The 12,304-nt window shown below is 44.0% G+C and overlaps 1 protein-coding gene across 2 annotated transcripts in view; it reads left to right on the top strand.

Annotated features, from left to right (window-relative positions):
• The window catches only part of XPO5 (exportin 5), a 43,686-nt gene that overhangs the window by 25,577 nt on the left and 5,805 nt on the right, over window positions 1–12,304 (top strand). For both annotated transcript variants that reach the window (XM_081000105.1, XM_081000104.1), the window contains exons 17-25: window positions 339–428; window positions 1,984–2,183; window positions 2,396–2,495; window positions 3,264–3,445; window positions 7,261–7,361; window positions 9,030–9,126; window positions 9,715–9,851; window positions 10,562–10,659; window positions 11,480–11,526. In XM_081000105.1, the coding sequence (XP_080856231.1) occupies window positions 339–428; window positions 1,984–2,183; window positions 2,396–2,495; window positions 3,264–3,445; window positions 7,261–7,361; window positions 9,030–9,126; window positions 9,715–9,851; window positions 10,562–10,659; window positions 11,480–11,526 (1,052 nt within the window). The remainder of the gene's footprint in view (window positions 1–338; window positions 429–1,983; window positions 2,184–2,395; window positions 2,496–3,263; window positions 3,446–7,260; window positions 7,362–9,029; window positions 9,127–9,714; window positions 9,852–10,561; window positions 10,660–11,479; window positions 11,527–12,304) is intronic.

The raw sequence follows: 12,304 nt of genomic DNA, 5'->3' as shown, positions 1-12,304 counted from the left end.
TGTTAAGGGTTCAATCAGCATTAGAAAGTCAGGTGGTCTTGCAATGGGGAGCCTGTGCCTTTAGCCTGCCCAGGGTGGCTTGTTGTGTTGAGTTTTGACTGTCCTTTTGACAGGTGCTGAAGACGGTCCTGTTTTAAGAGGGCTTTTGACCTGGGGTGGTAATATTTTGTTTAATACCTACAAAAAAGCTACTGATCATGCTGTATTGCATGGGGTTGGGCTAGGTGACCCCTGCAGTCCCTTCCAACTCTGTGATTCTAAGTATGACCAACAGCTGAGTGTGTTAAAATGCGCAGAGCCTAATGCAACCCTCAAGCTTTATTGACTGATTCTCGTAGGCCCCAAGGACCCGTGCAGTGAAGAATGTGAGAAGGCATGCCTGTTCCTCAATAATCAAGATGTGCCGGGATTATCCTCAGCTTGTCCTGGTACTTTATTGAATTTTCTATATGTCATGGAGCGGGGGGGGTGTGTGTGTATGCTTTCATTATTCCCCTTGTGGTTTAAAGCTCCTGTGTGTGTTCTATGTGTGGCTGTTAGTGTTTGGTGGCAGTGGCATTGATCATTGTCATCCCCCTTTCATGGACGCTTGAGGTCTTGTCTGTCAGTCAGTCAGTCAGTCAGTCAGTCAATCTTGATTGTTTCAACCACGAGGGCCTTCTCAGCAGTGGCGTCCTCCCTGTGGAATGCCCTCCCATCCGATCTCAAGGAGATAAAGAACTACAGACCTTTAGAAGACATCTGAAGGCATCCCTGTATTGGGAAGTTTTTTATATTTGACGTTTTACTATGTTTTTATAAATGCTGGAAGGTGCCTAGAGTGGCTGGGGGAACCCAGCCAGATTGGCAGGGTATAAATTAATATTATTATTAGTCACGGAAGAGAGAAGTATTTGTGGTAGAGGTTGGAAAACATAGGGATGGAGTATATATAAGATTCAGCATATGGTTACAAGAGCTAAAAATCTAAAGCAGCAACTGAATACAGATTCACACATAGTGAGGTGAGAAATACTGGGTGGTTTCTATAGCAAATGTGTAAACATCCCATTCACAATTGTACACGTATTTTTAGGCACTAGTGCATATGCATCTGGGAAACCTAATTGCTTTTTCCATATGTTCACTGGTGCTGGAAATGCTGTGGTTTCTGCAGATGCCATTACCAACAGGGCACAGCTCAAAGGAGCCAACTCCTAGGGGCCAAGATCCCTTCCCCCCATAAAATATTAGAGGGGGCTGCTCCCCCAAAATTGATGGGCATTGAAGAAGAAGAAGAAGAAGAGTTTGGATTTGATATCCCGCCTTTCACTCCCTTTAAGGAGTCTCAAAGCGGCTAACATTCTCCTTTCCCTTCCTCCCCCACAACAAACACTCTGTGAGGTGAGTGGGGCTGAGAGACTTCAGAGAAGTGTGACTGGCCCAAGGTCACCCAGCAGCTGCATGTGGAGGAGCGGAGACGCGAACCCAGTTCCCCAGATTAGGAGACTACCGCTCTTAACCACTACACCACACTGGCTCATTGCCATTCAAATAGTGTGTGCTCCCTCCCCAATATTTTATTCAAGTTGGCATCCCTGGCACAGCTAATCCATTTTTTGTTCTGGAATAAGGTTCCATTTGATTAGGAAGTATCCTGGCAATACAATGAGTTACTATTACGTTATTGAATTGTATTAATTGTTTTGATCAATACATTGCCGTTGTTTGCTTTATTTATAGTCATTGCGTTTGATTTTATAGTGATTGCAATGTTGGTTGTCTTTTTAATGCTAGTGTGATTATTGTGAGCAACTTTGAGCTGAACATTTGTTGCTGGGAAAGCAGGATACAAATGTTAACTCAAATAATGTATGGCATTGCCTCGAACAAAAGCAGTCCCCCACCAAATATTCTGTGTAGGAATTCCGCATGTATTCAAGAAGTCGAGTCTCGTGTGATCCTGTCAGTTGACTGACCTTTGCTTGAATCTGTTTCTTCTAGCCAAACTTTGACATGCTGTATAACCATGTAAAGCAGCTGCTCTCCAATGAGCTACTCCTGACCCAGATGGAGAAGTGTGCTCTCATGGAAGCCCTAGTCCTCGTCAGCAACCAGTTCAAGGACTACCCGCGGCAGAAGGTTTTCTTGGAAGAACTCATGTCTCCTGTCGCAACCTTGTGGCTGTCTGAAGAAATGAGGAGGTGCGAGGACTTCCTCCGTTCTTTCTCTAATGTAGTACAGTGGGGGGGGGGGAGGAATTACAGTCCTAGGCTGTAAGGTTTAATAATATCCTGTACAAGAATCACACCAGCAATCCAGATTATGAGATTCAGCATGCTAACCATTGGCAACATAATCTTACATAGCTCTCAAACTGAATCTGACTTCTTCATCTCTCTCTTTTTCTGTTAAGAGTCCTGACGAATCCTGAAGAGTTTGTCCGCTATGTTGGTGCTGATAATAAACTTACAGACCCAGTCATGGAAGATCCCTGTGGCCTAAACCGTTCTAGAGTAAGTAGTTATTAAGCATGAACCTTAGAGAAGGGGGATTTAGCTGTTTCTGGAATATTTCTCCTTGCTCAGTAGATGCATAGTCTTTGCTATTTCATAAAGGACTTTTTGAGCATATGTCATCTCTGAAAAAAAAGAAAAGCTGTAACATCTGGGATATGGAACATTTTCGAGAATAAGAGCTAGGGTGGGTTTTTTTCTGCCTCTTTTATCTATATTGTTTTGGCTGGACCTCCTACAAAGGAATTTATAAGTGACATGGCCTAACCAGCAGCTGGTTTTGTTTCTTGTTTTAATCCCGAACTACTAAAAGCAGTCAAATAGCAGTTGGTTTCTGCTGTACAGCTACATAAAAGCCATAGAATCCTAGAACTGTAGAGTTGGAAGGGATCCCAAGGGTCATCTAGTCCAACCCCCTGCAATGCAGGAATCTCAGCAAGAACATACATGACAGATGGCCATCCACCCTCTACTTAAAAACCTCCAATGAAAGAGAGTCCACAGCGTCCCGAGGAGTCAGCTCCACTGTTTTAACAGCTGTTACTGTCAGAAAGTTCTTCCTTATGTTTAGTCAGAATCTCCTTTCTTGAGACCTTCGGTTATAGGGCGGTATAGAAATAAAACAAACATGCCCAAGGTTTTCATAGAGGCAGAAAGCAGTTTTACCAAGTTGCTATATTGAGAAGCTCCAAGGAAAGTGACTCCTACGGCTTCTTGTTGGTCTTTCTCTTTAACCCTTAGAATCTTTCCTTCTTTGTTTTTCTATAGATAAGCTTTTGTGTGTATACCATTCTGGGCGTTATAAAACGGGCTCGTTGGCCCGCTTCCTTGGAAGAGGCGAAGGCTGGAGGATTTGTGGTTGGGTACATGTCTAATGGCAGTCCAATCTACCGTAATCCCTGCTCTGTGCAGGTCCTGAAACTGTTTGACAACTTGCTTGCGCTCATAAGGTGGGTCAGCTCAGCTTGATAACAGTCTCGTAGTGAAAATGCTATGTATTCTGAGCAGTGTGTTTCCTCATTGGAGCCAATTCAGCTCTTGCACATTGAAATTTTGTAAGGAAGTAGATAAGGGGAAAGAAACCCAGTTCCACCCTGCACATTTCATAGAATTGTAGAGTTGGAAGCGACCCATGAGGGTTGTCTGGTCCAATCCCTTGCAGTGCAGAAATCATGTCCACAGCTGTCCCTGGGTGGGCTTGAACCACCAGCCTTCTGGTTAACAGCCCGACACACTTACTTGTGGGAATTCTTACAGGAGGAGGTGTCCCCAAATTTCGTTGAACATAAAATTAAACACAGCTTGCTGCCTCCACTCCTTGTTGTTGTGCATGGTCTCTTTACTCTTTCTGAAGATAGAAATTGGAGAGGAGAGTGCAAATCAACCTTACTCAGTGAAGTTGTTTGTGGTGGTCTGGGGAACACTGTGATGACTTGTTCCCTGATCGCTAAAATGGCAGCACTTGTGATAAAAGGCCAAGAGCTTCCACCTTTTTATGTTAACAGCTCTCAGGTGAACTTAGCTTACACAATTATTCAAATTAAAAAAAGAGGAAATGGGAGGGGAGTCAAATATGAGCTTGAGTAGGCCCTTGCCTATGCTGTCTTAGACTACAACGCAGCACTACTGTGACTTACGGCAGCTTGCAGGATGATGAGAATGTCAAGTAAATGGTTGCACTTGTTCTTTGGGGTTTTTGCATGGTGCCTTGTGTTCAGTGTGTGGCAGGTAAAGCTGTGGATACAGCTCACAGTCAGCACAAAGGTAACTTAAGTGTGTAAAACATTCTCTGCTATGCCCTTGAGAAGCTGAACAATTCATTATATACCCTTAGCATGTAAGTAGCTTAAATATATGGAAATCTTTTGTTTAGGGAATCCATGCTTAACAGTTATATTAGCTTCATATCTGCATCTTATTGGATATATATAGTTTTGCTCTGTTACCTATTAAATGCAGAATACCTCCTTTTACTCCCTAACCACTTCAGCTTTTATTGTTTCGTTGCTGTTTTTATTTTGTTAGAAATTATTGAACCAGACTAATGGTTCCTTTTGTAGAGATCTCATGAGTCCCTTTGTGCTCACCTACCGTCTCCTGGTCCTATGAGATCTTTATGCACAATAGTGAATGAAACAGGTTAGCCTGTATGCAGCTATGGGACTGTTCTGTGATTTGGCATGTAAGGACTTCACTAATCAGCCTGCAGAGGCCATCCTAATACTGTGAATATGCAGAATCCTAGAGGGAAAGAGCAGTCTGGCAGAATGGGAAAGGGATGGGGAGAGTATGTTGGAAAACATTGTAAATAGGCAGCAGTTTGTGGGGTGGGGTGGGGACTGCAGAAGGCAATGGGGGCAAACTTCTGCTGAGGGGAAAGGTTTTTCACTGTTTTTCTTGGATTTAAAAAAAATGTAATGCTCATGTGGCCTTGGTAAACATTCTCCACATCCAGATTGGCCTTCAAGTGTCCTAGTAATTAATAAATTGGATCATTCTGGAGACATTAAAACACACCAGTTAAAATCATGCATTAATGAATGTGTCACATGTTAAATGGTCTTGCTTCAAACCTAATGTGTGGTAGTACATACATTGGTAAAATCATAAGGTAGTAAGATGAATATTGAGCTCTACAGGGCACTAAATGAATAACATAATGAATAAAACTGAATAACTTGAAATAATTTTTCTGTCTGTTCACTGCTATTTCCAGATCTTAAATTCTATTCCACATTAGTTTTTTATAGTAGGTACAGTGGTACCTCAGGTTAAGTACTTAATTTGTTCCGGAGGTCTGTTCTTAACCTGAAACTGTTCTTAACCTGAAGCACCACTTTAGTTAATGGGGCCTCCTGCTGCTGCCGTGCCGCCGGAGCCCGATTTCTGTTCTTATCCTGAAGCAAAGTTCTTAACCTGAAGCACTATTTCTGGGTTAGCGGAGTGTGTAACCTGAAGCGTATGTAACCTGAAGCGTATGTAACCGAAGGTACCACTGTATTAAAAAAATTCTATTTTGGTATATGCAACAGCATTGGCCTAGTTTCAAGATATGCTTCAAAAGACTGACCTCTGTGAGCTAGGGTCAATCACGTTATGAGAGTATTCCTCAATAGAGCACTAAGCTGCAGAGGTGAAACTGACTACCAGTGTCCTTGGCACACCTGGCCTCACCAGCAAGGATCTTCATGATCCCCCTGCTTTATTGCTGAGAGCTTCATCCTTGCGCTTTAAGGAAGGCATACAGTATTGTACAGAGGCCAGGCTGTGGCGTTCATACTCGGTTTATGCATGCTCCACAACCATGCATCCTGTGCTGCCTATTCTGATGTTGATCAAATGCGTTAGTTGGGTCTGACCCAAAAGCCATCTTAGCTACAGCAATAAGATTTCAAACCAGGCTTGGAAAACAACATCTTTGTAAGTGTTAACATTTGGCGCCGTGAAAAGGGTTCTGGTTGCCATATTGGGATGTATAAGACCTCTAAGGCAGCATTTTCCCATTCTCTTCACAGTTAGTATTCTCTTCAGGGTAGCACAAATGATTAAACAATAAAGTCCTCTATATAGTGTTTGCAGGCTTTTGCCAAGACACGTCATCACTTAGTCTTCATAATACGATGCTTCTCCTCTCTTGCAGCCTCTGTTAGCACCCCTTGAAATGAATGGGCAGTTCACACCTCAGAACTATTGTTCCAGGCTGTCTGCAAGCTCAGGCAAACATCGCTGCATTGGTTGCACTTTGATCACATTCTTGGAAGGTTTTGTCTTCACAAGCATAGAGACTTCCTTTAGAGACTTCTAGAAATGAAAGATGAGACTCTGGAGGGCAATTGAGAGGCCTGCCCCTGCCACCCAACGTCCTAGTCCTTTGTTACCCCTGTACCCTCACACTTTGGGGGGAAACGCTGCTCTAGAGGGAGATACTGAGTTACCGTTGATCACCTCTAGCAGCAGGTACAGTGGCATTGCAATGTTGGCGGAGGCTGTTGGGCCGTTTGGCTGCAGAATTTGTGCTGTGTGCAGTTGCTGAAGCCCTGAGTGGAGGTCTGTGGTCTCAAAGGAGAGAGGTAGGTGAGACAGAGACCCTTCTCCCCACCCCACCCCCACTCAGATGACACATCTAGCAGGTGAGGGACCCTGCGATAGCCTTGATGGCAAGAGAGAAGCCATCTGGGGCTGGACGGAGGCTCCTCCCTGGCAGCGTGGTGTGGACAACGCAGAGCTGTTCTCCTTTTCAGGGGGGTCATCTCTCTGCCACACAGCTGCTTATAGCAGACAAGCACATCACTTAAGAGCTGTATATTCCTCCAGCGTCAACTGCCATTGCAGGGACTGTGATCCCTCCTCGGAGAAGCACTCTGTGTCTTTCAGAGGTGGGATGGCCTCTCCTTTGCTGCTCAGGAAGTGCAGAGCAGTTTGCTAGAAGCAGAATTTGCCTGTGGGGTCCAAGGCCTCTCTCCAATTGTGGCCTTTGATGGTGTCATTGCAGCCAGTATTTCAAAGGGCTGAGGTGAGGTGAACAGAGGGTCACTGTTGTGTGGGGCAGCTGGTACCCTCTGTGTGATAAAGCGGAGACTTCTCCATGTCCCCAAGAGAGTATAGCAATTTTATTGGTAAGGAAGGGGGATCCCATGCACAAGTGCATGGTCTCGCCTTCCTCATCACCAGACACAGGAGCTGTTCGTAAGATGATGTTGGCTTCCTGCTGCCAAGCAGCTGTTAGGTACAACTTGTGACTGTGGAACATCCTTCTCTCTTCCAGGACTCATAACAATCTGTATATGCCAGAGATGGCGGCCAGGTTTGGGGAAACCTTTGCAAAGGCCTTAGACCTGCTGGAAGTGGAGAAGAATGCCATCCTAGGTAAGTATCTGCTCCTCTTCATTGCACTTCTACAGCTTGTGTGTTAATCTTTACAGCCGCTGTGTTCTCTTCAAGATGCAGAAATTGTTACGTTAGCTGCAGTCAGGGCATTCTGCTTAAAACAACCATATGCTGCATTTCTCTAGCTCAACAAGAGTTTGAAGTAGGCCTAGGCAAATGTAGTTACCCAAGGGTTGAGCTCCTGCCTACTTGTCTGCTTGCCTGCCATGTGTGTGAGAGAGCAACGTTTTTTGTGCAAGATTTTTGCTGCCTTGATTTTTGCTGGGAACAGGAGTAGGCACCATGTCATATAATGACTGCGCAAGTAATGTTAAACTGTGATTTAGTGGTGCATGCATGAGCAGGAAGGAGCTGCCCTGATCCTTGGGCTGCCCACACACAAGAGAAAGACCTCCGCAGAATTTTGTTTTACTTCCCATGAAACATGGTTTGTTGTTCTGTACAAGCCAGAGTCTGGAGTTTAAAACAAATTCATTTCCTTTGTGTCACTCAAGATATGTCCTAAGCCTTTGATTTGCCTAGTTTTTCTAGCAAGATCAAAGAAGTTCCTGGCCCAGGAGAAGGGCTTTTTAATTTCTAGCTGACTTATTTGCCATCTCCTGGCTTAGTTGAGGAGGTTGAATTGGCCTAATAACACACAGGTTCACCATTTTCTGGTGGCCCATCACCAAGAGGCTTTCCAGATCTTAACTCTCAACCCCAAGGGTCAGGAACTTCAGGCCCAGGGGCCTAATGTGGCCTTTTGGGCGTTTCTGACCTCCCCACAGCCCACACGCCTCACAAGACATTTTCCGACACCCTCCTGCAATGTGACTGGAATGTGTCCCTGAACTGTGGTACTGCCTCTTTCTTGGTCTGGATGGAAAGGAGGGTGGGTATGTGTGTTGAAACCTCTGACTTGCAGGGCTGAAATGTGACCTACTGTACAAAAGGAAGAGTCACATCCGTTGCTGCTCCCACTTACGCCTCTAGCCCTGCCCCCACCATTGATATGCATCTGCCAGAAGGTTGCCCATGAGTGAATGCAGCCTTGGGGCTGAAGAAGGTTCCCTACTTCTGCTCTAAATTCACCACATTTTCAGAGGAGGGTTGACTTTTAGAGACGATCTGTACAATTGTGACATGGAGCTGGATTCTAATTCTGCCTCAGGGCCACTTCTTACATAAATCTTACACTGTGGCTAGCTCTATGTGCCTATGTAGCCTGTGCTCACGTCATGCCAGGTAGAGACGACTGCTTTAGATTTGTTTTGCAAAGGATCTTCTAAACCATTTCAGGCACTGGTGCATCTTAAGTTATACAATCTCTGATACAGGTAGAAATGTTTATGATTAGAATGTCCAAGTTGCTTTTGAGAAATTGTTAAAACATGCCAGCTTTCTTCTAGTTCAGCCTGAGATAATGTGACTAGAGTATCACATATTTTTTTCTGGCCTTCCTATCAGTTTTTAAAGCTATAGCAGCAGCGTTGCTCTAGATAGATCCTGCAACCCTGATTATATATCCACATCTGTGTTTGCTCCTTTTGGTGGCTCCCCAAACAGTCTCATTACACGATTTCCTGTAATAATGCTTTTTTCTTCCATTAGCATTTCATTTGCTTGTGGAGATGAACCTATTCACTGATAATATTTCACTCTTTTTAGGCCTTCCTCAGCCCCTGCTGGAAATTTATGACTCTCCTGTTTACAAAACAGTGCTGGAAAGGATGCAGGGCTTTTTTTGTACCCTGTATGACAACTGGTAAGAACTTCAATGATTTAGGGAAAAAACTTGTGGAATGCACAAAAACAGCAGCAGATCAAAAGGCATACAGTGCAGTTTGGTGCCCTTTAACTACTATAATTTCTTGTCTCATGAACTTTTATTGCCTCATTCAATAAAACCATCACCGTCCTGGGAGCTGTTGGTGCAGCCTCACTCCCACCACCTTCCCTGGGCCTACTTAAGAAAGACCTGTGTGCCCTGAGGGAAGCCAGAAACAAGGAACCTCAGACAAGGAAACAGGCCATCGACTCCTGAGGTTGGCCTGAGAATATTTTGTACCAATTGTTTGTTCTAATATTTTAAATGTGTAAAGCACCTTGGGTGCCTTGGCCTTTGGGACAAAAGGGTTGGTATCAGTTTATGTCCTGCCTGTAAGCCTTGTAGGAATTTCCAACTGATCACTGTCGGAGACAGAATGCTGGACTAGTTGGACTTTGGTCTGACCCCAAAAGGCAATCCTCCTTTTCACAAACGAATAAGCAAACACAAATCTGTATCTTCAGAGCAGAATGTATTCCAACCTTCATGTTTGTTGTCTAAATTGAATTGTCTTTTGAATTGCAGTTTCCATGTCCTGGGGAATGCTGGCTCTTCAATGCAGCAAGATTTCTACACAGTAGAGGGCCTAGCAACTGAGCTGCTCAACTCTGCTTTTCTCAACCTAAACAACATCCCTGACTATAGACTCCGCCCCATGCTTCGTATCCTTTATCTGATGTTTGTTGCTAGGCTCTCCTTCCAAAATCATTTTTGACTTCCTCTCTTTGTCCATGACACGAGAGGTCTTCTTTTCAAAATAGTACTAACGATTTCCTGCTCCCTTTGCCTTCCTTCTGCACCTGACCACACCTGGTGCAGATAGTTCACTTCTCAGAAAAAATATCTGGGAAAGAGCAGAATATCTGGAGGAGGCATGTCTGCTAGGGTTTCAAAACAATATGGGAAGAAATGGCTCAGAATGGTTCTGGCTCTGTGTCTAAGTTGGAGATTTCCAATAGAGTTCCCAGTAAATGATTTTCCTGTCCAAACAACCACAGCAATCATCCTAGTTCTTCATCTTCACTTTCAGCCAAAATGGTAGGAAGCCCAGTTTGCAGAACTTGTGACCCTCTTTTCAGAATTCAGCCCTCCAGCCATGTATTGCGGCCTGCCATGTGTTTAACTCCCTTTTTTTTCAAGGAATAAAAAGCCTGTATAAATCAGCCTTTCTTCTCAATTCAGATTTATGGAGCATTTTAAGTAGGAGCGGTTTGTGCAGTTGCCTGTACTGATCAGGCTTTGGGATTTCTGGTGATGGAGTTGGTCTCCTAGTCTGTTTATCATTAAAGGAGAGCAGGGCTGGGTGGTTCAGTAGTTTGTCGTGTGGAAATGCTAATGCTTATGCTAGACTTCTTTAACTCACTCCGCACAGGTGTGTTTGTGAAGCCCTTGGTCCTTTCCTGTCCATCTGAACACTATGAATCTCTTATCTGTCCTATACTTGGACCACTCTTCACCTACTTGTATGTGGTAAGAAACAGCATGTGTATGACTTGCATCATTTGCTGCTGTTACTGGCCAGGGCTTCCAGACTTCGTTGTCGTTCAGGGTTCTGAAATGTATTTGTTACATTTACATCCTGCCCCTTCTCCAGAGAGCCCCGAGTTTCACTTCAGCAATATTGTATGAAGCAGGTTAAACTGGGATAGAATTTATTAAATTTGGTCACAGACCAGTTCCAGCTCACATACAATATCAGGGAAGTCATAAAACATGATAGGGATACATTTGAATTTGCAATTGGGTATAACAGGGGCAATACAGATATAGCAGCAGTTAAAAATATGTAAGTTAAATCTTAATCACTAAAATATAACCTAAAATTGTTAAACTGGGATATGGTGGCTTGCCCAAATACTTAGGTAATACTATCGTTGGGGACACATTTTAACCAGGTTTCCTGGATGCAAGACAACTCTCTAGAGACTAATGGTCACTGGCTCAGGCTTCAGATTTTAGCCCAACAACGAGGTCTAGGAGGCTTCATACTCTGTAGCAAGGTGAAGCTTAGTGAAATCTCAAAAGCTGAAGGGGCTGAGAGGTGCAGCTGAGCAAAATGTCTTGCAGGGAAAGGGAAGGCTTTCATGTCCTGCATAGTTCTCTGCTCATTTCTATAAATAGCAGAATCAGAATTGATGAGGTGTTACTTTGCATAATTTAAATGGATTACCAAATTCAGTTTTTATTGTCACATAATTTGGGTTCCCTTGACATGGAACACACACAGCCCTGAGTGTATCTCATTGATTGCCTTCATGTTATGCTACTGTTCTTTGTTCCTTTCTGTCAGAGGCTGTCCCAGAAATGGCAGGTGATCAACCAGCGAAGTGTGCTTTGGTAAGTGTGATGGCTTAAAGGAAACCAGGGGGGCTGCTACTCGAAAATGCCACTTGATGTCTGCAGTCTCTCTTGAAGGGGACAACCAATGCAGTAACATTTTCTAAAACACTAAAAAGATGTGGGGAAATTAAAAGGTTTTCACCTTGTGCCCAAGGTCAAAGAGTTCAGAGTATCTTTTCTAAAGAGAGTGCGCCAAGGTCTGGGTGCCGCAACCAAAAATATCCTTTCCCATGCTTCCTCTGATTGTGGAAGTGCCTAGAGAAGGGCTCTACCGACAGCGTCTAGTATCAGGCAGCTTCATGGGAGTGCAAACAGTCTTTTAGATTACCTGGGTCCCATGCAGTTATGGTTAAGACCAGCAGCTTGAATTATGTTCATAAATAGGCCAGAAACAGTGAGAGATGTTCCTTGCGGCTGTATTTTGCACAATTTTAAGTAGCCAAGTACTCATCAAAGGTAGCCCCACATATAATACATTAAAACATCATAACCTGAGTGTTCTGAGGGCAACAATAACAAATACCAGATTGCTTCTGTCCAGGGTAAACGGACATCTACCTGAGCTGTGTTTTCTGTCACAGATAACCATTTGGGCATCAAAAGTAAAGGCTAGATCTAATTGCACCCCAAGTTATGAACCTGATCCTTTAGGAGAGTGCAACCCTGCCTAGGACAGACTGAACCTCACTGACCAGGACAGATGAGCTACCCATCAACATTGCCTTCATCTTGGTGATGCTATCATGCTCAGCTTCAGTTGTAGTCCTCAGGTCTA

The sequence above is a fragment of the Podarcis pityusensis genome (assembly GCF_964106645.2).
Source record: "Podarcis pityusensis genome assembly, chromosome: 3".
In the NCBI taxonomy this organism is placed as follows: Eukaryota; Metazoa; Chordata; class Lepidosauria; order Squamata; family Lacertidae; genus Podarcis; species Podarcis pityusensis.
The sequence above is the reverse complement of the archived record's forward strand: the minus strand, read 5'-3'. Positions and strand labels throughout refer to the sequence as shown.